Here is a 27019-nt window from a genome sequence, read left to right as displayed (position 1 = left end):
TTTTTTTTTGCGGTACGCGGGCCTCTCACTGTCGTGGCCTCTCCCGTTGTGGAGCACAGGCTCCGGACGCGCAGGCTCAGCGGCCACGGCTCATGGGCCCAGCCGCTCCGCGGCATGTGGGATCTTCCCGGACCGGGGCACGAACCCGTGTCCCCTGCAATCGGCAGGCGGACTCTCAATCACTGTGCCACCAGGGAAGCCCTCCTCTAATAGTTTTAAACAACAACCCCATGCTGATGATTCCCCAAACTGTTCAATCCAGGCCCCTCCCGTCCTTCACTCTCCTCCAAGCTTCTAGCTTACACATCCTGTTGCACGTGAGCCACCTCCACTCGGAAATCTCACAGGCATCTTACACTTGTCATGTCCACGATGATCTTCCTTCCACAAAGCCTATTCCTCCCTCTTCCTGTAGGCGTATCTTATTTGATGGTACTGGGACCCAGCTAGATAGCCATGTCAGAGAGTGGAGGGTCATCCCTGACTCATTTTTCTTTATCTTCACCATTCAATCGCTCTTTAAATCCTGCACATTTTAGCTCGTTCATACGTCTCAAATCTGTCTCCTCCCTCCCCACCAGGACAGATCTGGTTCAGGCCCTACACACCTCTCTCTTTACAATCACCTTCCAATTGGTCAGCAAGGCCTCCAGCTTTATTGCCCTCAAGTCCATTTCCTATACAGCTACTGAAATAATTTTCTTAGAATACAAACCTGACCATCTCACTCTTCTGCTTAAAGCCCTTTAGGTCACCAACAGAATAAAGTTGTCACTCCACAAATACTTATTGAATGCCTACTACATGCCAGGTATTGTTCTTAGCCCCAGGGCTACAGAAGTGAACAAGAGTCCTTGCCTTCTGGAGCTCACAGACAGGCGAGGAACAAGTAAACAAGTAAATATAAAATATGTTAGATGGTGATACGTGCTGAAACGTAAATCAGGGTAAGGAACATAGGGAGTGCTGGTGGGAGAAGAAGGCATGATTTGAAACTGTAGAGAGAAAGCCTCTGATAGGGTGGCGCTTATCCTGAGCTAGTTCTGATTTCTCCTCAGGTCTCCTATTTTATCACTCCCTTCCTTGAGCATCTGCTCCAGTCACTCTAACTGCCCTTTCTGTTCCAAATGGCTCTCTCCCTACCCTGGATAATTTCATTTAAGATTAGTATTAAGTATCACCTCCTCCAAAAATTAATTCTGCCTCCATCTCCTCTCTCTCCAGATGGGTTAGGGGAACTCAAAAAAGCATTAGATATTTCCTTTATAAAGTTCCTCATTAATGTGAGTAAAAAACTTGGGCTACTTATTTCCTATGACTTAACATTTAGGATTTTCAAAGCTTTAAAGCTCAACCTTTAGAAAAATTGAGGTATAATTGACATATAACATTATATTAGTTTTTCTTTTCTAGAAAAAAAAAACCCAGCTTTATTGAGATGTAATTCACATACCATACAATTCACTCATTTAAAGTGTACAATTAAATGTCTTTTAGTATATTTACAAAGTTGTGCAACTGTCAGCACAATCTATCTTGGAACATTTTCATCACCCCAAAAGGAAACCTTGTACCCATGTCCCCATTTCCTTCCAACCCACCTACTCTAAGTAACCACTACTCACTCTCCTTTCTACCTCTATAACTTTGGCTATTTTGGGCATTTCATATGAATGGAGTTAAACAATATATGGTCTTTTGTAACTGGCTTCTTTCACTTAACATAAAGTTTTCAGGGTTCATCCATGTTGTATTATACATCAGTACTTTAGCTTTTAGTTGAATGATACCAATTGTATGTATGGATTTATCAAATTTTATTTATCAGTTGATGGTTACCTAGCTTGTTTCGACTCTTTGGCTTTTATGAATAATGCTGCCATGAAAATTTGTGTACAAGTTTTTGTGGAGATGTAAGTTTTCATTTCTCTTGGGTATATGTCTAGGAGTAGAATTGCTGGGTCATGTGGTAACTCTATGTTTAATTTTTTGAGGAACTGATGAATTGTTTTCCAAAGCAGCTGCACGATTTTATATTCCTATCAGCAATGTATGAATGTTCCAGTTTCTCCACATCCTCTCTAACACTTGCTATTGTCTCTTTTTGATTATAGCAATCCTAGTGGGTGTAATGTGGTAACTTATTTTGATTTTGATTTGCATTTCCCTAATAACAAATAATGTTGAGCATCTTTTCATGTGTATATTAGCCATCTATATATCTTCTTTGGAGAAATGTCTATTCAAATCCTTTGCCTATTCTTTTTATTAATAATTTTATTTTTCCCCAATAGTTTTAGATTTAGAGAAAAATTGAGTAGAACAGAGACTTCCCATATAACTTACCCCGAGATTCCCTATTACTAACATCTTACATTAGCATGATACATTTATCACAACTGATGAACCAATATTGATACATTATTATTAACTAAAGTCGATAGTTTATTCACATTTTCTTAGTTTTTACCTAACATCCTTTCTCTGTTTCAGAATCCTATCCCGGATACTACATTACATGTAGTTGTCATGTCTTCTTAGGTTCCTCTTGGCTACAACAGTTGGTCAGATTTTCCTTGTTTTTGATAACCTTGACAGTTTGGAGGAGTACTGGACAGGTATTTTGTAGGATGTGCATGTATTCGAATTTCTTTGATATTTTTTCTCTCTATTATATGCATGATTTATGCATGTTGATGCTGACCTTGACTGCCTGACTGAAATACTGTGTGTCAGATTTCTCCACTATAAAGTTACTCTCCCCCATTCCAAATGTACTCTCCGGAAGGAAGTCACTATGTGAAACCTACTTTAAGAAGTGGAATGTTTGGCTCCCCTACCTTTATTTTTTATAAGTTTATTTATTTATTTAGGCTGCATTGGGTCTTCGTTGCTGTGAGTGGGGTTTCTCTAGTTGCAGCGAGTGGGGGCTACTCTTTGTTGAGGCTCACAGGCTTCTCACTGCAGTGGCTTCTCTTGTTGCAGAGCACTGGCTCTAGGCGCACGGGCTTCAGTAGTTGTGGCACATGGGCTCAGTAGTTGTGGCACGTGGCTCAGTAGTTGTGGCTTGCAGGCTGTAGAGCGCAGGCTCAGTAGTTGTGGCGCACGGGCTTAGTTGCTTCGCGGCATGTGGGATCTTCCCGGACCAGGGCTCGAACCCATGTCCCCTGCACTGGCAGGTGGATTCTTAACCACTGGGCCACCAGGGAAGTCCCTCCCCTACCTTTAGAGTACGGTAGCTACATCATCTATTTGGAATGCCTCTGCACAGATTTGTCTCTTCCTCGTTTACCAATGTATTCAATCATTTATATCAGTATGGACTTATGGATATTTATTTTATACTTTGGGTTATAATTCAGTATTACTTTATTTATTTTCTTACTCAGATTATCCCAACTTTGCCATTGGGAGCTCTTTCTGTTGGTTCCTGTGCCTCTTTGACACAATGTGTTATGTGTGTGCATGTTTTTAGTACTTCCTTACTTTCTGGTACTACAAGATGCTCCAGGCTCATCTTGTATATTTCCTGCTCCAGTCCTACAATCAGCCATTTCCCCCAAGATCCCTGCTTTCGTTTTTTGAAGAATAGTACTTAGAAACCAGATTCGGGTTACTAGGTATGCTCATTGCTACTGAGATATCTTTATCTGGTCTTTAATTAGATTATTTGTTTTTGTATTATTGAGTTGTAAGAATTCTTTATATATTCTGGATATGAGTCCCTTATCAGATATATGATATCCAAATATTTCCTCCCACTCTATTGGCTGTCTTTCACTTTCTTGATTCAATCTCTTATTGAGTTAAACAAATATTGGTGTATTGTACTTCTCCATATAAACTTATGTTCAGAGGCGGCAGTTCAGGTAAGATTTTTTTTCTCTTTTGGTCCCCGGGTACCAAATGGTTCCTTCTCTACCAGTGAGATTTTTCTGGTATCTTCTGTGGAGATGCTCCTGCTTCACATTATGGGCACTATACATGGGAGATATAGAGCTTCACTGGTTAAGTCAGCATATATAGAACAGCTTCAAAGCTAACCTGGAGCTGCTGGAAGAGGGACTGGGGCTAGAGAGGGGTGGGGCATCTAGAAGCAGAGAGTGCCCATCATTAAAAACAAAATCACTTGGTTAGTATCCCTCTAAGAGTGATCATCTCTGCTACATCATGGGAAATAGATGATGAGTACCTATGCTGGGAAAAGCAGGGCTTTCTTAATAACCATTCAATGAGAAAAGAGAGGCTGCCAATTTGGTCTTTTATACCTCACACTAGAATCACTCTAATTGCGTTTTTGTTTGCTCTGAATGCTTCAGACCCTACCATGGAATTGAGGAATGAGCAGCTTTTCCCAAATTTGAAGCTTGTTCCTACACTAGGTAAGTTGTATAGGGCAGATAAAGGAATGCAGGTCTCCAAATATGCTTAGACGTTTCAGTATGTCTATTCACTATCCAACAACAAGGATATAAGAGATTATAATTTTGATTTAATGTGAAAATGGGAAGTGGTAGATAGGGTGTAGTACTACAAATCAAGTACCATTTATTTAGGAAATGAAGAAAAATTTAATACACTTTGATATTCATTGACAGCTTACAAATTAATTTTCCAAATCCAATATCATCTGTTCCTGAGTTCCATTAAGGTAGGCAGCGCAATTTTCATCAGAGAAGTTCAGTGATTTACCTAAAGTAACACAGCTCCAAGCTAAGACTCTAGCACCTTAAGAGTGCTTTGACTTCCACCACAGTGTTCTTGCTAACAGAATCTTAAAAGGTCGAATGGTTTAAGAGGGCAGCCAGGGAAGCCATCTCAATTTTAGTGTGTTCTTGATATATGGATCTAAACACAATCTGAAAAGACTAACTTAATATATTTTTGACCCAGAGTTGACCCAAACCCAACCCTAACTTGCAAAAGGAGGAAAGCTGAAGTTGAAGGTTTGAGGCCATCAATCTTGTTGCACATCTTAGATGGAAAACGTCAGCAAACTAGCCAAGAAAAGGATTACTGAGCAAAAGTGAAGGAAAACAGGTAACAGGTAGGAGTATTCTAGATGTACATAGAAGAGTGTGAGTTTAAATATAATGAAGATCCTTTACATTGGAAAATTCTCTGTATATGAACTGCCTATGTTTATACACACACACACACACACACACACACACACACACACACACACACACACACAGAGTAATATCTTTTTTTTTTCCCAACCAAGATATTCTGAAATTTACATGGAAAACCAGTGCAGGAAACATTGGAACATGGAAAACAATGGAATATTGAGGAATGGCCAACCTTCTCTCATGAGGAATCTAAAAATACAAAATGTGATTGCCTGTATTCTTCAGCATTCTCCAGAGAAACAGAACTAAATGGATGTGTGTACATAAAACTATATTACGTATATACACATATATCTATATATAGAGAGAGAGTGATTTTTTATTGGGGTTATAATTGACATATAACATTATATTAGTTTCAGGTGTAAAACACGAGTCAATATTTGTATGTATTGTGAAATGATCACCACAATAAATCTAATTAACAACCAGGAAAAAAAAAAAGGCCTTCTACTTTCTAGTTAGTCTGTAGTGATTTTCCAGGACAAAGCCTCTTTTTGAGTCTGAAAAATCAGCGGTTGGGTCAAAACCATAGCAGAGAAAATTACCATAGGGGACAGGGTCTCTCTGCAATTCTGGTCATGTTATAGGTTATCTTGATCCTTTGCTTACCCAAGATTTATCCCTATTAGAGATCAGCTGGAGCAAAGGTGTGTATGAAAAAAGAGACAACTCAACAATACCACTGAGTAGTGGTTTACCACTACTCAACAATACCGCTGAGTAAAAGAGTCAGCATAAATGGAATCAGTGCAGACCTCTCATTTCTTTATTATGGAAGGAGTGTTCTATTTTCCACTGGCCGGGAAGGCTATGAAAGTAAAAAACTACAAGAGCCTTGCAACTTCTTGTTAAATAAGTTTTCTGACACATGGCAACTAGTGATTAATTACTGTGTTAGAAGATTACATTCCTACAGAGATTTGCTGGAAATACAGATGCTGTCTATGCTTGATTAGACATTGCTTAAGGAATGCTGAGACACACTGCTGCTACAGTCTATTATTTCTGGCTATTTTGGTATCGCTGTTATATTTACTTTACATAGCTTCACATTCAGTAGAATTGATAGAGCCCATTTCATAAAACCTGTCCCTACCAAAAACAAGAACAGAAAAAAATAAGGCTATGAAGTGTGTTTATGTATATGTGTATGTATGAGAGTGAGAGAAAATGAAGGAGAAAGAGACTATGAATAGTAGGGATGTAGTACTCCTTTTTGTAACACTTTCTCTCTACAAAGAAAGAATTGCAAGGGAGATGCTCTGTTTCTCATAAGCCAATAAGAAAACTGACCCACGTCAGCTGGTTAAAACGTTCAGGGCATTAAAGATAAACTAAACTTTGTCATTATCCAAATTCTTTACCACAAAAAGAAGCCTTGATTTGATACCTAGTCATTCATCCAATACACAAAATGAGCACTTACTCTGGTCCATGCACTGAGGAAACAAAAAATCTGGGCTTCCTGGAGCTTACAAGTCTGGTAAAGATGTGTCTTTTGAGCTGAGATCAGGACAGAATCTTCCAATGCTATACACTTAAGCTAGCCTATCTCCTCTCATAATCCATTAAGAGTAGTAATAGCAGTACCTCTCCCAAGAGGTCACATTTCAGCTTATACCCACTTCCTTGGATACCACTCCCAAATCCAACTGTGAAAGGCATGGCTTTGCTGAAGAATTGCTTTGCCGGTATACGGCCCATCGATGCCAACCTCAACACCGCCCAGTCAACATTTCATTATTCAGATGCTAGTGTTTTTACTATGTGTTTGGGCCCCATACTGTCTGCCAAAAGCTGTGTTAATTTACTTATTTCAGCTAAATAAAAAAAAAATCATTTAAAAAAAGGTTGATTGAATTTAGGAATTATATTCCTCAGAGAATTAGTAATGCTTCTCTGTATCCCTCAGGCCTCCATGTTCTCATCTTCCCCTTGTCAATGGTATTATGAATAGACTAATTCAATAATGAGATCATTCCCCATCAGAGAGACCACATAAATGCAGCATTCAGTCACACCTGGTTTCCCTAATCTGAGCAAGGAACGCTTTCCAACAAATTTAGCCTAAAATAGGGAATTTAATGAACACACACACAAATAGAAAGAAAGACAGGGAAGGAGGACAGAAAAGCAGAACAACAGGGTAGCAGTGGAACAAATGGAGTGATAGATTGGAGAAGACAGGTTAAAAGTGAAGATACTTGGTTATACGATTTCAAAACAAAGATCGTAGCATAGATGTCTTAATAACTGTCAAAGTAATATCACATTTCATCATCCCCTTAAGTGTCTCAAGAATTATTTCAACTTTTCTTGAACTTCTACAAGAATCAAAAAATCAAGTGAAAAAACACAGAAATACTAAATATTAGGTAGGAGCATTCTGGACTATTAAAAACAAAAGACTTCCTCGTCATAAAGGAGTTCATGGAATAATTCATCTAGGTATAATCGTCAATAAAGCACCAACACCATAATCATTATCCATCCTGTTCAAAACTTGAGTTTTCATTAAAGCTCCAAAGGTCCACTGATTTGAAAAAGGTATGGCTAGTGTTGATACCATATGAAGAGAGAATAAAATTAACTCTTGTATCTGAAAAAGTGTACTATAAGGAAACACTAAAAACTGAGATCAGCACCCCTAGAAGAGAGAAAGTGAAAATGCTATTTAAAAAAGAACCTTCAATTACGTAAAGTAACAGTGCGAGTAGTGATGAGTAACCATTTTCCCCCCAATGAAAAAAAGAAGGGGGGATGGCTTTCAACTGGGAAAGATAAAAGAGATGAGGAAAAAGATTCATGTAAAAATACATTCAACACGTTATTTAGGATGAGAGAAAATGTAAAAGATTCATATGTCTACAAGTCTGCGTATACGTAGATAACTAAATTATGGTTTACTTACTCCATGGAACATTTGTTCAGGTGTTAAAAATAATACTTTCAAGGGATATTAATGGATATGGGAAAAACCATGCTTTCACAGATTATTATTGATATAGGAAAATGCAATTAAATGAGTAAAAAACCCTTTAACAATTTTGTAAAGAGAAATGATATGCATGCCCATGAGAACTCACCTAGACACACAGCACATGTACAAAAACCAGGAGAAAGTATATCACATATAATAGTCTCTAGATTAAAAGTTTATGACTAATGTTTATATATTCTTCTTTATATTTTATGTTACATATTTTATGCAATGAGTATATATTACTTTTACAATTAGAAAATAAAGTTACTAAAGTTCTGTAGTAAAAGAACTTAGGTTCGACAATAGGAAAAATTACCTGTTTAAGAGTTGTTAAACATCCAATAGAATTTTAGAGAATTACCTTCTCTATAACCAAAGTACATCTATTTGTTCCATTTTTTTCCTTTTTTTGAAATTGAGGTATAATTGACATATTAGTTTTAGATGTAAACATAATAATTCAATATATGCATATATTGTGAAATGATAATCACAGTAAGTTTAATTAACATCCATCACTTCTGTTTCTCTTTTTTTTTTGTGGTACGCGGGCCTCTCACCACTGTGGCCTCTCCCATTGCGGAGCACAGGCTCCGGACGCGCAGGCTCAGCGGCCATGGCTCACGGGCCCAGCCGCTCGGCGGCACGTGGGATCTTCCCGGACCAGGGCATGAACCCGTGTCCCCTGCATCGGCAGGCGGACTCTCAACCACTGCGCCACCAGGGAAGCCCTCATTTTTTTTAAACTAAGTTTTTAAGTACTAAGAACCCATTTTAAAAAATGACTTGATAGACAATGAGGCCTTGGCTTTGGTACAGGAACTGAGCCCAATCTTTCCTCCTACCTTGCAAAGTCCAGGTCTGCCTCCCGAGACATGGTGATGTTTGTCAAATTCTGCTGAAGGACAAAAATGTTCCTACACATCTTCTTGATGCCAGACTCACTGATGCGCCTGAAGTACTGGGCGCCGTTAATAAGGATGCAGGAGATCAGGTGTCCTAGGCCTGAGGGATCAGCACAGGGCAGTGGGGAGGAAACAGAAGACAGATTAGTGCCATCTTGCATAAACCGACATAGGATTTCTCTCTTCTACTGCTCAGAAAATTTAAATGACCAAGGAAAACTTATTTCTGATGGTTGGACCAGCTGATCTTACCATGATTTCAGAGTATTTAGACAGTGCCCAAGTAGTTACAAATGGGGAGACTTTCTGCTGGCAGAAAAACTGGTATATCTGCAGCTCCACGCTGCCATATACAGTTAAAGCCACCACTCCAGGGCTTAGAGTACACGCCAGGTTGCTTTAAACTACTGAAGTGCAAAGAACTCTTGTTTTTCTGTACAGTTATTTTAAAACAGAGAAGAACACATGTAAATATGACGATCTGTTTGGTCTCCTTTTCCTCCTACAAAACAGATAGGGGTGTACTTTTGGCTCAAAAGTTGATTGGCAACCTACGTAAGTAAAAATAAGAAAATGGGCTATTGGCATTCATGGTACTACACCTCAACACTGATAACAGAGTATACTTCTAAAGTAGTAACTGGAGAGAATGTAATCAGAAGCAAAGTGCAAAGGAAAAGCAGATCATGCATTAACTGTGGAGTTCCTACAAGACACCTGTGCACTTCTCTGGGGTATCGTTAAGTGATTTGTTCTCAAGGTCTATGAAATTCAGCAAAGAGCTGGGTAGTACATCAACAAACTAAGAGGTCCCATTCAGGTTACCCTAGGTAATGAAGTTGAGGAATGCTGGTTCAGAACAACCTGAGGCCCATGTGGGTTACCATTCTTAGAAGTTAGACTTTAATTCTAAATACTTGGAAGTAAGTAAACCTCTCTTCCTTCTTCTTCTCTTCTTCTTACAAAGTTGGACTCTGGCAAGATGTTCTCCCCAGAATTCTAAAGTTAGTCTGACTAGTCACAAGCGGCCTACTATTTTTATCTCAGGGCGTAATTTCAGGGTCAATGGCTCCTTCTGTCTTCAGAATGAGTTTTCCCTTGATTCGGATAAATATAGAAAAAGGACAGGAGAAGGCACTGTCTCTTGCTTCAGCTACACTCACCCTGTGTTGCTTCAAGACCACAGATTTGTGTGTATGTGCTACTATTTGAAAGTGAAGTAAAAAGCTTTTCACTCGAAGGGAAAGAAACACACACATGGATTTTACATTTAAAGCAAGACAGTTTATGTGAAAAATCTCTAGGTTATTTTGCTGTGATTCTCCTGAGCCCATAACTTCAGGCAGAATTTTGTTCTGCAGTGCTTTAATGTGGTCTGCCCTACTTGGAGGCTATGAGGCAATGCAATGCTTATAGAGAATAATAAAGAAAGAAAGAAATGTATATACCAATTAAGTATAAGCAATTATAATAATAACCCAATTAAAAGTTGGTCTGCTTTGTATTATCACTATACATCAGGAATTCTAAACAATATCTGTGATTAAAATACTCCTTAAAAAAAAATTAAATACTCCTTCTTGACACACCAAGAAGACTGAGACCACTGCCACCTCCCCAACTTGGGAAACTCAATGTTATGCCTTTTGAATTTGGAAAGTGATATCACAGAGGGATAGCTAGCTTTTTAAATAGGAATTCTCAAATTTATGATTTTTTTTTATAGCTAAAATATCTTCTATGTCAGAGGATTATACCTGTATCTCAAGAAGATTTTGCTGCCCAGCAGAATTAGATGTTAAGAAATGTCTGGTCAAAATGAGAGGAAACCTCTGGGATGTGAATGTTGATATGTGGGGCTTGGAAGAACCACTGTCAAGAGCCCGAAGGGAATTCTGCGTAGTCAGGAAAGTGATTTCTTAGATGCGCCCTGTACCGTCAAGCTACAGAGTATTGCTGCAGTCTCCAATTCACAGAGCCATGGGGCTGACTGATAGCCAACCTTTTTTCATACTTTCTGGCTAAAGTCTTTTAGGGATACTCCCCTTGAGAACAGATCTCCATCACTATAATTTAATGGGAAAACAGGATTTTTTTAGGGGGCAAGGGGTCCACATTTGCTAGAACAGGACCATTTCATAAAGTAAGACATGGTCATGCGTTGACACTCTCTTTCCATCTTTAGGCTGCCACAATCCTTTGCGCTAAGTACCTTCTTAATTGTTTTAAATGACACTGGCTCAATTCTGTGAGACGCCACAGATACTTTTGGCCCCCAAGTCCACATATAAACCAAGCAGAACAAGAATAAAAGGGGATATAATTTGAAATCCTAAAAGGGGTCCTTTGGAGGAATTCATCATGAAAATGACTTGGCTGGCGGTGCATTTTTTTAAATGTTGAAGGCGAATGCCTTTGGAAAGTACTGTCTTTCACACCCTTCCTTACTTGCTTGACCCTGAAGGCATTTATGGATGCAGCCTTCTTAAAACTGCTGCTAATCAGAGGTTTCTGTGTTTTTCAGACAACAATTCATTCTCTGAGAGAAACCTTCCTCTTCCAGTGATACTTTTAGCCAACGAGGGGATCTTTCAGGGTTGTCTCTGTTTGGTGTGTGTGTGTTTCTTTTTCCATTATGAGCTCCTCTTGAGTTAATCTGTGGTCCACTCTACAAATTTACCCAGCTCTCATGAGCAGCATGTCAATGAGGCAGCCTGGCTGCCATCTGCCTTACCTCGGATTAAATCTCCTTATGAAGAAGGAGCAGATGGAAGCCATACTGTTGCCTACCTAGACACACACACAGAGGCTAGGCACTGCAGCTTTAAACCAAAAGGAAAAACAAACAAAAAATCAACAACCTTTTCCTACAAGTTTTGAACTTCAGTAATAGAGAAAATCAGGAAAACCTTCACCTTTCCTTCCTCCCAAACTCCCAGGGACAGAGGCAGGGTCTGACCTTCAAATATATACTGGAACTTGTGCTGCTGGAGGCTGGCACTCATGGCCTCCTCAATGGCACTGATATCTTTGTTGAGCTTGACCACCAGAGGGTCATAATCCATACTTTCCACGTTAGCGACAATGGCGTAGTTCCCCTCCTTCGCTAGTGGGATGAGATAGTGGAAACAGTGAACCCTGAAAGGGAGAGGGATGGGGAAAGCAGTTAGTGATAACTCCTTCTGATGAAAATAACCATCTTCTTGTGACAGAGCACCCCAAAATTTAAGACAGCAGTGGCCCTGTACATTTTAATGTGTCCCTCCCCCTTTTCACCAGAAAGCCTTCTAAGTTACTCTATAGAAAAACTGAGTGATCTCAAACAAGTCAGCTTCTGTGATCCTCGCTTGTTTAATCCATACACTGGGGGTGAAGAGTAGATGAGCTCTAAAATCCTTTCCATGACAAGATTGCTTGCATAGAGTGAAAAGCATTATCTCTTTCAAGCAGATACTGTTGTAGTGAAAATGAGAGGCAGAGGTCACAGATCTTTGAAACTGGTTTCAATTGCCATTTACTAGCTGTGTGACTTCAGGCAAGTTACTTTCTCTCTCTAGGCCTCAGTTTCCTTATCTGTAAAATGGGGATGATAACACATACCTCACAAGGTGCTCCGAGGAGCTACTACATAGAAAGAGTAGAGAGCACGGGGGCTGGCGATATTATATTTATCATTGTTAACCTATTACTTAACCCAAACACTTACTGAACATGTATGAGTGTGTTAGAAATTGTGCTAGGCCCTGGGAATGTAAGACACAGTTTGTGCCATTAAAGACGCCACAGCCTAATGGGGATGACCAAGAAAAAAATGACCCAAAGATGACAGTTTCTCACTCAGAAGCATGTGTACCCAGGGTGCCATGGAAGTTTGCAGAGGAAAGGTTCAGAACAGGAGGTGATACTGGTCACAGAGGACATATCTGAGTGAGCTTGAGGAAGGAGTACATTCCTATGTTGAAATGCCCCGAGTCAGTCTGATAATGTAAAATTCTTAGGTTCTTTTTGGTAGGTATCATTAACTGCCAAGGAACTCTGAGATGCGTAAGGATTGGCTACTCCATAACCTCTGTATTAAGCTGTAATGAAAGACGTTGCAGGCCAAATAATTCTACCACTCATACAGGTATTTATTAAAAACAAACATACAAACCCCCTGCACCATCCATTGGCAGGCATAGTTGAAAACAGGTTGTTCTGTAAGCTTAGGGATTGTTTTAGGTTCTCTGTCTGATCTTGACATGGAAGGTTGACTGGGAGTAGACATAATGACAATTCAGAGTTAGGATTCTGTTATGCTTAGAGTTGGCATCAGGTAACAAGAAATATTCCTAAACAAATGGCCACAGCCTTGGGCATCATCCCCAATGATGCAACTATAGGCTTAACCATAATTTTTCTTTTTTTTGAGTCAGGTTTACTGACAGATAATTTACAAACAGTCAATTCACCCGTTTTAGTGTACACTTTTATGAGTTTTGACAAATGCAGCCAGTTGTATAAGCATCAGCATAATCAAATTATAGAACAATACCATCACCTCCAGAGTTCCCTTGGGCCACCCTTGAAGTCAACCCCTTCTTCTACCCCAAGGCTCCTGCAGCCACAGCTCTATTTTCAGTCCCCACAGTTTTGTCTCTTCCAGATGCCATATAAATGCAATCATACAGCATGTGGCCTTTGGGGTTTGGCTTCTTTCAATCTGAGATTTATCCGTGTTGCTGTTCATTCCTAGCGATTGCTGAGTGGCCTCCTGCATATGGATGTGCTACAATTTAACCCTTCACCAGCTGACATCTGGGTTGTTTCTAGTTTGGGGTGATTATGAATAAAGCTGCTTCGTGTATAGGTTTTTGTGTAAATATAAAATTTCCTTTTTCTTGGGTAAATATCTACAAGTGGGATTGCTGCATCTTATGGTACATAGACGTTTAATTTTATAAGAAACTGCTAAACTGTTTTTCAAAGCAGCTGTGTGCTATTTTGCTTTCCTACTACCAATGTACAAGAGTTCCAGTTGCTCCACATCCTCAAAAGCACTTAACTGCTGTCAGGTCTTTTTTTAAATTTAAGCTTTATGGAGGTATAATTGACATTAAACTATAAGATATTTAGTGTATGCCATGGTAATTTTTTTTTTTTTTTTTTTTTTTGTGGTACGCGGGCCTCTCACTGTTGTGGCCTCTCCCGTTGCGGAGCACAGGCTCCGGACGCGCAGGCTCAGCGGCCATGGCTCACGGGCCCAGCCGCTCCGCGGCACGTGCGATCTTCCCGGACCGGTGCACGAACCCGTGTCCCCTGCATCGGCAGGCGGACTCTCAGCCACTGCACCACCAGGGAAGCCCTGCCCTGGTAATTTGATATCTGCACACCCTGTGAAAGGATTCCCTTCATCTAGTTAATTAACACACCTATCACCTCACATATTTAGCCTTTTTTTTTTTAACATCTTTATTGGAGTATAATTGCTTTACAATGGTGTGTTAGTTTCTGTTTTATAACAATGAAAACATGAAGTACTACTCTCTCAGCAAATTTCAATTATACAATACAGTGTTATCAACTATAGTCATTCTGGTTTACATTAGATCCTCAGACCTTATTTATCTTAGAGCTGAAATTTGTACCCTTTTACCAGCCACTTCCTATTTCTCTCATCCTCCAGCCACCACTTTTCTACTCTGTTTCTGTGATTTTTTTAAAAAAAGATTCCACATATAAGTGATACCATGCAGTAGTTGTCTTTCTTTGTCTAGTTTATTTCTCTTAGGATAATGTCCTCAAGTGCTTATCAATTAAAAAAAATTCTTTTAAGTCATTCTAATAGATGTATAGTGGTGTCTCATTGTGGTTTTAATTTGCATTTTCCTAGTGACTAATGATGCTGGACATATTTTCATGTGTTTATTTGCCATCCATACATCTTTTTTTTTTTAAGTTTTTCTTTGATTTGGACCATTTTAAAAGTCTTTACTGAACTTGTTACAATATTGCTTCTGTTTTATGCTTTGTTTTTTTGGCCAAGGGGCATGTGGGATCCCAGCTCCCTGACCAGGGATCGAACCCACACTCCCTGCATTGGAAGGCGAAGTCCCAACCCACCAGACTGCCAGGGAAGTCCCGCCATCTATATATGTTTGTGTTCACATCATTTGCCTAATTTTTTTATTGACTTGTTTTCTTATTATTAACTTTTTTTTTTTTTTTTTTTTTTTTGCGGTACGCGGGCCTCTCAGTGTCGTGGCCTCTCCCGTTGCGGAGCACAGGCTCCGGACGCGCAGGCTCAGCGGCCATGGCTCACAGGCCCAGCCGCTCCGCGGCATGTGGGATCCTCCCGGACGGGGACACGAAGCCGTGTCCCCCGTGTCCCCTGCATCAGCAGGCGGACTCTCAACCACTGCGCCACCAGGGAAGCCCTATTATTAACTTTTGAGAGTTCTTTATATATGCTGGATACAAGCTGACATGCATTTCGTAAACATTTTCTCCCAATCTTTGGCTCGTCTTTTCATCTTAACAATGTCTTTCAAAGAATTGTTTTAAATTTTGATGAAGTTTAATTTACCAGTTTTTTCTTTTATGGGTGGTACTCTGAGGGTCAGCTTTAAGAAATCTTTGCCCAAACAAAGTTACAAAGATTTCTTCCTATATTTACTTCTAGGAGTTTTATAGTTTGAGGTTTTACATTTAGAGCTATGACCATTTTAAGCTAAGTTTTACAAAGGATGTGCTATATTTTTATAACCTGCTCATGGAAGGGAATCCAAGTATCTTGACTACTAGTTCATTTTCATGATAGGTGATCACCTTAACAGTTGCTAATCAACTAATAATTAATTTTGCCAATAAAAGCTCATTCTGACATTCATGTGCTAATTATTAAAGTATATGGCTTGGATCAGGATACCAGTAATGGCATCAGTTGCAGTCCCTCCAGAATGTGACATTTTTGGTATAATGAAAGTTGATCAACCCTGGAGTGGGATTCACGCCTAGGGAAATTGATTGCTCCTGTGGTTGAAGTTTAAACTAAGTAACTCTTAGTTGAAAAATAAAATCAAGCCATTAATGCTAAAGTATTTTTACAGTAAATTATAGACATTACAACCTCAGACGATGGGAAGACCACATATCAATACAAAGGCATGAGGGTGTGAATGGAGGACAGTTTTAAGGAATGACCGGAAGGTCCTTTTAGTACATACAGATCACATGACAGAGGCGTGAGGCGAGCTTGGGGAGATGTGCAGGGGCCAGGTCATCATAAGCTTTGAGGCCATCTAAGGACTCTGGGCTTTATGTGAGAAGTCACAGGGAGTCTTAAGAGGATTTTAAGAGGTGAAATTATATAATCAGATATGAGCTTTGGCAAGATGACTCTGCACAGTATAAAGAGTGAATTAATGGTGGAGAATGGTAGAAATTAGAAGTAGAGACTACTTAGGTAGGAAATTACTATGAATTGGAGGTGAGTGCTTATGCGATCCTGAAGTGAGGGGCAGAGAGGAGAGATAAAAACTGTTTTAAGATATTATCTTCCTCTCCCAAAATGATTAGAGATGAAAAGAAATTAAAATAGTCATTGGCAAATGTCAAATTCAGAAAAAGGGTTTTTTTCTTTTTCTTTTGAATTCTGGCATGTTGTTGCTGACCTTAACACAACTTTGGCATTAAGGTTTTCTGCAAATAGTGCTGATTACACAGCGGGATGGTTGATTTTCAGAAAGTGCACACTTAGGATACCAACAGCGACAGGCAGTTACTGTGCAACCCACTTAGAACCCTCCTGATGGTGAGAGAAATCAGCTGATAAAGGTGACATTCTTAGCATCTTAGACTCAAATGGCAACTTAATTTTCTTCTTCTAAAGTTCAAATAGAAAAAAAAAAAACAACGTCAACAATTTTTAATGGTCTCACCATGTCTTTCATCTCTTGGGGGTGTCACATGCCTTATGATTCAAACTTTAAAAAAGCACTGCTTAGTGGTTAAATGTGACCTACAGTGACACAGGTAAAATGTCACATGCTCTTTGGATGGGTTCTTCAACACAGAACCTACTGGATTTGAGAACCCTTTTCATTTTTTTTTTTTTTTTTTTTAGTGAAACAAATAAAGTGTTTATTAGGAGGAAAAAGTACGTGTGGATAGACACACAGGCGGGGAGAACCCTTTTTGGTTTTAACTTTAACAATGTTAAAGAAAAAGATGGGCTATGGATATAAAATATTTGAGGGAATAAGACAAATTTTTGGCATTTGAAGTTGTTCTGGACTTGCTAGCTTTCCCCATTAATTTTTTCCCATTAAGTTTTTTTGTCTATTCTATCTGTGCTCTCTTATTATAGTGGCTTCTTGGGTAAAAGTGCCAGAGACAGTGCCTAACTAGCCACTTCTTCATTGTACCAGCTCCTGGACCACACGGCCTGAGTTCTAATTCTCCTTTACAGCGGGATGGGAACAAAACAAACCTTAGCTGCTGATGGTGACAAGGATGATGCTGGCCTTGCAGTCTTTGTACCTCTTAAATACATGTCATGGACTGCCAAGTGAAAATGATCTCCAAACCCGTTCATTTTCTTTAATGAGCAACAGGTTTTGTTTGGGGAACCCACACTTACTTTATCTGGGTTTGATTTCAAACCAGCTAATTCTCGAGAGTCACGGAGCGCTTATTATGCAGCAGGACTGTTCCAGGTTCTGGAGCCAGAGCGGTGAAGGAGGCACACCTGATTCCTGCCTTCTATGTGCTAATGGTTTCTTCCACAGTCACCCACCATGGGTGCCCAGAGCACTTAGCCATCTCCTCTATTCTAGCTTTGGACAACTACAGTAATGATTTATTTGAGATTTTCCTTACTAATTTTCTATCATCAACTGTACAAACAAAAGCTTGTTACTGTGACAAGGAATGAATAAAATTGTGTCAACATTCACTATCTGAGCAGTACATGGAGTGTTCTGTCTAGTTTTTTGTACCGTACTTGAGAGGAACAAAGACAATTTGGAGCACATTCATAGGAAAGCAACCTGAATGTTGAAACCATGTTAAATGAAGACATAAGGAAATTTAATTTGGAAAAAATAGACATGTTTACTGTTTTCATTTAAAGTCAGGGAAAGATAATTCTGCATCCAGGACTCTAAAACTCAGTGTTTTTTTGTTATCTATTCTTAAAATGATCTTTTTCTGTTTTTAAACTAATGATGAAGGAGATATAGCAATAGGTGTTACAGCATTGAATGGTTTCTTGTAAAGTTAATAAACAATGACTAAAATATGTTCGGCATTATTAAGAACAGTACTGCCAATATGTACAAAAATAAAAAGGGCAGGATAGAGGTCAAGGATTGAAAAGATCTTACTCAAAGACCTTTGGGTAAGGCAAAGATGCCTTGAAAGTATCCCACTTGGAATTGACTACACACTACAGGCTGATAATTCCAAATGAAGAGCACACCGTGAACCCACACAACCAATGGCATAAATTCCAGGAGCCGTGACAGTAATTAATTTGATGTCCCCTTGTTTTTCTATGCAACCCAGGTAACAGAGGCATCAGAGTGTTACTGGGTGTTTTTTCCCCCCGTCGATTGCGTTTATCTTATTCACAGAAAATACCCGATTTATTTCACTGTCAGCTTGTAAATAAATAGAAAACAAATCTAACACTTATCATAAAACAAATCAGAAATCATAGAGAAAAAGTCTTTATTTCTCAACAACTGAATGTAAGAAATAAGATCAGAAATAATGCTGAGTAAAATAGACTTGAAATCTACCATGCTACTTCAGTTGCCCTACTCGAAGGTCTCCACAAGCAATACAGAAGTAACTCACTGGACAAGATAATGAAGAATGAAAAAAGCAAGCAGCATACAAAAGGAGTGACATCAACAATACGTTATCAAGTAAGCTTTGCCTGAGCACACCTGCAAGATAGCCAAGTTCTAACAGGAGTCCAAACATACGAACCAAAATCCTATTTACATTTTTTTTGTTTTTTTTTTTTTTTTTTTTCGGTACGCGGGCCTCTCACCGCTGTGGCCTCACCCGCCGCGGAGCACAGGCTCCAGACGCGCAGTCTCAGCGGCCATGGCTCACGGGCCCAGCCGCTCCGCGGCATGTGGGATCCTCCCGGACCGGGGCACGAACCCGCGTCCCCTGCATCGGCAGGCGAACTCTCAACCACTGCACCACCAGGGAAGCCTCCTATTTACATTTTTAAAACCTAAATCTACTAAAGACTTGAAACAAAAAGGCAATACTCTATCAACTTTAATAATGTCTCACAGTAATACAAAATAAAATGTATTACTATACACTTTCTGATCCTGAGCGTTTTTTGTTTGTTTGTTTTTGTTTTTCTTTTTGCGGTACGTGGGCCTCTCACTGTTGTGGCCTCTCCCGTTGCAGAGCAACAGGCTCCGGACGCTCAGGCTCAGCAGCCATGGCTCATGGGCGCAGCCGCTCCACGACATGTGGGATCTTCCCAGATCGGGGCACGAACCCGTGTCCCCTGCATCGGCAGGCGGACTCTCAACCACTGTGCCACCAGGGAAGCCCCAGATCCTGAGGGTTTTGATCCTGATGTTTCAAAACTATATATCCAACTGTCTCTTTGACATTGGTATCCAGATGTCTAATAAGCATCTCAAACCAAACATCACCAAAATGGAATTCTTGATTTCTACCCCTCCCCCAACCTTTCCCAGTCCCTCAGTCTCTCTCACCTCACTCAATGGTCTTGGCATCCACATAGTTTTGCTCTGTGGTTTCCCTGAAGTCCTGGCCCCAAAGCTGTGGTTTTCCTGGAGTCCTTTCTTTCTCTCACTGCCACCAGTCCTGCACCCAATCCAATCTATCAATACATCAGCTCTACCTTGAGAACATGTCCCAAATCCAACACTTCTCACGCCTTCACCTCTGTCATTCTGGTGCTCATATCTGGTCTTAACTGATCCCTCTGCTTCCATTCATATTTCTCCCTGCAATTTTTTTCCCATACAACAGCCAGACTGATCTTTTAAAAATGTGAATGAGTGAATGAATGAATGAATATCTCCCCCTTGCTTAAAACCTTCTAATAGCTTCTTGATGCACTTAGAATAAAATATGAACTCATGCTGTACAGCAGAGAATGGCACAGCACTGTAAATCAACTACACTTCAATAAAAAAAATAAAACAATCCGAACTCTTCACGTGGTCTGTAAGACCCTATAATGAGTCGGGCTCCATGACCCCACGTGCTCAGGCTCCAGCCTGCCTCTTTACCTTTCCTTCCATTCCTCCCCACCTCCTTATTCACCGGGCTACAATCATACTGGATTCCTCTCTGTTCCTCAAATCTGCCAGTTTGGTTTTGTCTCAGGACCTCGTGAGTGCCCCTCCCTGCCTGAAACTCTTCTCCACTAGGTCTTTGTACAGATGGCTCTTTCTTGGTACCTCGGCACAATTTCCCTGGCCATTTTATCTATGAAACAAAATACCAGATCTCCCTTTCTCATCAACCCTAGCCGTTCTCTACACTGTCCAGTATAACAATAGCTACATGTGGCCACTGAACACTTGTAACGTGACTAATCCAAATTTTGACGGGCCGTAGCATAAAAGATGAAGTAGATTTCAAAGGCTTAGGACAAAAAAATGCAAAATAGATCAATAATTTTTATGTTAATTCCACATTGAAATGATAATATTTTGGATATACCGGGTTGGATAAAATATATTATGATTTACGTGTTTCTATATTTTCAAATGGAACCATTAGAATATTTAAATTATTTATGTGGTTCACATGTGTAAGCTCACTTTATATTTCTATTTGATAGCGTGGTTTAATTCCATTCTGCTATTTTTTTTTTTTTAGTTACACTAACCTGAAATTTCCCTTTTTATTTACTCACTGGCTGTTTACCCCAATTAGAATGTAGCTCTATGAAAGTAGGGACCTTGAGTGTTTTTGTCATTGTTGTATCCGAATTCTTAGACCACTGTCTGGAACAAAGACACCACTCAATAAATATTTATTGAATGAATAAATAAATGATTGGAGACTTTCTGGTCTTTTCTTCCTACTGTTTCTAGAGGTGTGATAATAGAGTCTACTAAAGCTAATCAGAATATTCTACACTTCAGGGGAAGAAGCAAGAGTCCAAGAATATCATATCTTGGAAATTTCTTGAATTATGATTGAACTTAATGTCTTCAATTGGGTTTTAGGTTCTTTTTTTTTTAATATTTATTTCTTTATTTGGTGGCACAGGGTCTTAGTTGCAGCAGGTGGGCTCCTTAGTTGCAGCTCCAGGGCTCCTTAGTTGCGGCTTGCCAGCTTCTTAGTTGTGACGTGTGAACTCTTAGTAGCAGCATGAATGTGGGATCTAGTTCCCTGACCAGGGATCAAACTTGGGCCCCCTGTATTGGGAGCGCGGAGTCTTATCTACTGCGCCACCGGAGGAGTCCTGGTTTTAGGTTCTTAAAGAAAGGGATCATGGTTCTTGCATCTGTATACTCCCTTCTTAGTATAGATTAGCATAGTACCTTACTAAAAATATCAATGGCAATAAAGTCATCATAGTCGAAAAGCTACCATATTTTGAGCACTTACTCTGTGGTAGGCATTGTACTTATAACTTATCATTTCATTTATAAAATCTCTAAGTTAGAAATTACTGTTCCTATTTTTAAGAGGAGGAAACTGAGTTAGTAAAGTTAATTAACTGACTTAAGATGGCCTAGCCAACTAGTATAGACATTCCAATCTAGATCATTCTGATGTCATAGGCCATGCAAACTCCAAACCACCATATTCACAATACAGCATGTGCTTAAAAACTTTAACACTAAAAATCACTTTCAGTGTAAAAAAAAGACATCTATAATATGAACCAAAAATGATAGTGACACTCTCCAGACATAAGCGAGTGATTTATGACCCACAGTGCAATTAAATCACAGTCTTCTGCTTGGCTGTGTCATACCTTACTTCCAGGTGTAGGACCAGCAAGCAGCGGTCAGCCATGTCCTGGAAAGATTTTGCAAGTTCGCTCAGAGTCTGCATGATCTGCTCTGACACTGGTGGGAGATCCACATTCACGTGGGTATCTTGAGCAGGAGACAGATCTGAAAGAAGGGGTGAGGACAAAACACCAATCATTTCATTAGATGCCTACAGATAGCTTTTGAAATGACATATGATTTTGTTGTTCATCATGTTGTTTTTATCAATTTGGCTAATACTAGTGTTGGCAGCATCAGACATCTGAGACATGACAGACTATTTCGGTACTTGATTAAACATAAAAGCCCAGCTGATTGTCTTGCATCAATTCACAGAATGACAGAAACAGGAGCTCAGAGTTGGAAGTGAACTTAGTAATCTAGCCCAACCATGTGGTCTATGCTTGTGTTATTTGTACATCTTCAAGTGGCTGTTCAGCTTCTGTTTGCACACCCACACAAATGTTTGTGAAAGGAAACTCAGTTCCTCTTGCGGCAGCCTATTCCATCTAAGAAAGATGTGACCATCTTACATCAAGCCATGTCTGTTGTCATTGACTTCTAATCATTGGCCCTGGTTCTGCCAACTTAAAAATCACTCTTAATTGTGTCAGTACTTCAAGTACTAAAGATATCTCTTTTGGCTTCCCTGAAGTCTTCTCCTTTTTGGGCTAAATGTCCCCAGACTTTTCAACTATTCTCCAAATAATCCAACTGAGTCATTTTATAATTCTCATAATTCACCAAAAAAAAATTCCAATTGTTCTGTATTTCCCTTGAAATGTGGGACTTAGGACCAAACATAATAAATACCACAGAGTGGTCTGACCTGTCTAGAAAGAGTGATCAATTCCCTTGTTCTAGAAGCCGTGCTCTAGAATCTCCTGGGGTGGTGTGGGGCGAGGAACAGGATGTGCTGCATTCTCCTTAACTCAAACAGAGCTTACTTACAATCGGTTAAAAGCCCTAAAAAGGTCTTTTGGGAAAATTTGATAAACCTACCTTCTCTATCTCTTGCAAGTAATTGATAAAATATTTAATAGCATTTGGCCATTTTCTACAGGAAAATACTAAATAGCAAAAATGTGAACTACGTTTCCTTATGTCTAGACTTCTGTTGTGTATCCAGTTCCCCATAATTTCTCAAAGATCATCAACAATAATTTGGCAATTTAATTCAAAAGTTCTTTGAATTCTCTAGAGCCTCAAAGGCTGGCCTTGAGTCCCGTCTCCACTATTTACTTATTATTGTGACCAAGAGCTAATGGCAAATTCCTTCCGCCTCAGTTTCTTCTGTAAGATGGAGATAACATACCTTCAGAATGTTGTTGGGAACACTGAGTAAATTACAGCTGTTGGGAGTATTGAATGGGTTAATGTAGATAAACTGCTTCGGACAATAGCACGTAAAACTCACTGAATATTAATATAAATAATAAACACAAGTAATAATTATTCTTTAGCAAGTGATTTGTCCAGGTTAAGAGTCCTAAGCTTAATTATAGCAACAAGGTACTTAAAAGATATAATTCCATCCACCTTGAGGTTCAATTTCCATTTATTAGTATCTTTTGCTTTTCCATGTGAAAATTCTTCTCCTTCTCAGAGGATGCAGTGTCATTTGGAAGAAGGGCTCCCTGGACTTAGGGGACATGGGATTTGGCGAGGCACTACTGGCTAACTTGGGAGGTGTCCACCTCACAGAGCAGGGAGTCAACATATGTCGTGGAAGGCATATCTGCAGTTGTGGGCTTTCAGAGCTGCATCTGTTCCTAGACTCAGCCAAGCACAGAGACAAGCCTGGAGAGACTGTCAAGAATTAAAAGGTTAAGTTCTCCTCAGTGGAAACTGACTTCAATAAATTAAAATATCATGGCAAACACACACAAAAAAGAATTTTGTTCAAGGGAACTGACGTGTAAGGAGGAAGGAAATATAGCGATGGAGATTTAAACTTATTACCAGCCTTGGCGTCGTCCGAGATGTTCACTAACTCGGTCTGCAGGACTGGATGCAGACACTGCTTTCCTTCTAATGCTATCATTATTCAAGTTGTTTGACTGCAAGGTGAGATTACTGCCTTCATAATGTTTTCTTTTGGCAGACTGGATGAAAGCAACTATAAGTAACACTAGTCTAATATTTCAAGGCATTTTAGTGCTTTTGATTTCTCTGTTGTGTGACACTACCTGTTCCATGAAGAGCAACGTATATATCAATAAAAAAAGGGAAAGGGGCTTCACTGGTGGCGCAGTGGTTAAGAATCTGCCTGCCAATGCAGGGGACACGGGTTCAAGCCCTGGTCTGGGAAGATCCCACATGCCGTGGAGCAACTAAGCCTGTGCGCCACAACTACTGAGCCTGCGCTCTAGAGCCCGCGTGCCACAACTACTGAGCCTGCGCGTTAGAGCCCACGCTCTGCGACAAGAGAAGCCACCACAATGAGAGGCCCACGCACCGCAACGAAGAGTAGCCCCCGCTCTCCACAACTAGAGAAAGCCCACACACAGCAACGAAGACCCCGTGCAGCCAAAAATAAATAAATTTAAATAAATAAATAAAAAGGAAGAAATCAGATCCTAAGGAAACTGGGCTCATGGTCCAAGGTCTAAGGCTATACTAATCTCCCAACCTACCAAAGGCATTTTGGACAAATTTCACCAAGTTAAAAAACATTCCCTTTCTTCTTATAGAAATACGTCATTTCATCATGTGTAGCAGCTGACTGGCCAAACTCTGCAAATTAAAAAAAAAAAAAAAAAAAAGAATCCAAGTAGAGTAAGTTAATAGCCGGGAAAGCAGTCTACATAAAACTTGCAATAGTTTAGAATAGCAGCCTGCTGTACATTTAGCTAGACTGTAATCTACAGCAAAAATAACATTTTAGTAAAGCACATGAAAACTGATGCCCAGGGCTCCACTGAAAAGCTGGTCTGAGAATTCCTCAGGGCTCACTGAAATTTATGAAGTTTTCTTAACAAGAAGGAATATACTGAGAAAAGAAGTGCTGAGCATTGCAAAGCCAACACAAAACAATTACCTAGCTCTCAAATGTCAAATGGAAATCTACAAAAAAGCAATGCTGAGAGAATCTGCTTGGGAGATTATAGTCAAGATAGGAGGTTACTGGACACCCGCACACATACACACTCAATCTTTCAGAGGTTCGTGGCTGTATATTTATCTCAGGGATTGCTCTTCACATTGGCGGAGCCCACCTATATTAGGCTTTAACAATATTAGTACTTGATTATTTTATTAAGATATGCACTTTGAGCTGTTTTTCTAATAGTGGGGATGGGGCACATCAGATCATTCAAAGTATCCTTGTTCTTCTTACAACCACTGCATAAAAGCATGCATCTTTGAGACGCCTAACTATTTGTGGCAACGTGACTGTGGCTTTCTGTGCTAAATTGGTTGGTTTATATGAGGATGCTGAACCTTGGTCTCTGGGGCAGACACTGCTTGTTAGGTGAACCAACAGATATTGCCAATTCTCTCTTGTTCACTCCACGGTAGACTATGAGAAGCTACATGTCTGCATTCCCAGCCTTGCTTGTGGCTGGAGGCGGCCATATGCCACTGTCTGGCCAATGACTCTCTAGGTAGATTCTTCTGTGGCAACCTGATCTAATCCTGGGCTAATTCTGCGACTCATCTTTTGACAGGAAAACAGAACAAAGTACAGACTGTTGCCACTAGCATTTTCTGGATTTTAATCCCCCGAAAGTCTTCACTACCACCTGTCAATCCTTCACTAGTACTTGGCTAGTTCCTTTCTCTTTCTCAGCAACTTTCCCAAATTCATGCTGTGCTCCCCAGGCACTTTGTCCTTCCCACTCTCTTAACTCCTCTCTTGAGCACTTCAGGTTCTTTTTTTTTTTTTTTTAAATATTGTATTTATTTATTTATTTTTGGCTGCATTGGGTCTTTGTTGCTGTGCACGGGCTTTCTCTAGTTGCAGCGAGCGGGGGCTACTCTTGGTTGCGGTGCACAGGCTTCTCATTGTGGTGGCTTCTCTTGTAGCACGGGCTCTAGGCACGCGGGCTTCAGTAGTTGTGACTCGTGGGCTCAGTAGTTGTGGCTCACAGGCTCTAGAGCGTGCGCTTCAGTAATTGTGGCACATGGGCTTATAGGATGTGGGATGCTCCCGGACCAGGGCTTGAATCCGTGTCCAGTGCATCGGCAGGCAGATTCTTAACCACTGCGCCACCAAGGAAGTCCCTCAGATTCTTACTAAGACTTCAAAAGGACTGTCAGCATTTGCTTTCTCCACAGTCTTGCCTTCCATTAGTTCTTCCATAATCTGATTTCTGCTTTCACCTGTTTATTAAATAATTATTCTGATAATAGTCACCAATGGTGTCCTAATTGCCAAATCCATTGGGCACTTTTCAATCCTACCCTCAGAAAGGCTCTCTGCTACATTCCACAGGACTGCCCATTTCCTTCTTGAAATTCTGCTTTCTTTTGGCTTGTACGGCACCAAAGTTCTCTGGGTGTCCTTTCACCTCCCTGCCGTTGTTTTAATAATTTCCTTCACTGGATACTCTTCCTTTAGCGCACCCATAAATGCTGGGGTTCCCGGGGATTTTTTTTCTCTATTGGTCTCCCTTGCTTGTCATTCTATATGCTCTCTCTGAGTGAGCTCATCAATTTTCATGGTTTTTTCTATTATCTTGGAATTGTTGACTCCTAAACTACATTCGATCAACTGTCTGCAAGCTATCTTTACTGTACATCTTGCAGGCCTCTCAAATGCAATGTGTTCAAAACTAAAGTCTATCTTTAGCATCTGCTCTTTTTCCTGAATTCTCTTTCTATTGGTGGTATATAAATCTAGGAAATCTCAGCTGCAAATACTGAGAGTAATCTCCTCTCTCACTCCCCTCAGCAAGGAATAATTTCTGCCAACTTTATTTCCTAAATGTTTTCTTAATATATTTTGTCATTTCTGTATCTGCTCACTTTCTTGGTGGAACCCTCATC

General features: G+C 40.0%; 1 protein-coding gene across 1 annotated transcript in view; it reads right to left on the bottom strand.

Moving 5' to 3' along the window:
* Positions 1-27019, bottom strand: part of EXOC4 (exocyst complex component 4) — an 814897-nt gene that overhangs the window by 48682 nt on the left and 739196 nt on the right. Inside the window, exons 15-17 of the mRNA XM_060020916.1 lie at positions 22009-22150; positions 11986-12164; positions 8967-9126 (exon numbers count right to left, since the gene is read on the bottom strand). Of these exons, the coding sequence (XP_059876899.1) occupies positions 8967-9126; positions 11986-12164; positions 22009-22150 (481 nt within the window). The remainder of the gene's footprint in view (positions 1-8966; positions 9127-11985; positions 12165-22008; positions 22151-27019) is intronic.

Source organism: Delphinus delphis, chromosome 9, assembly GCF_949987515.2.
Source record: "Delphinus delphis chromosome 9, mDelDel1.2, whole genome shotgun sequence".
NCBI lineage: Eukaryota > Metazoa > Chordata > Mammalia > Artiodactyla > Delphinidae > Delphinus > Delphinus delphis.
This window is presented reverse-complemented; position numbering and strand designations above follow the sequence as displayed.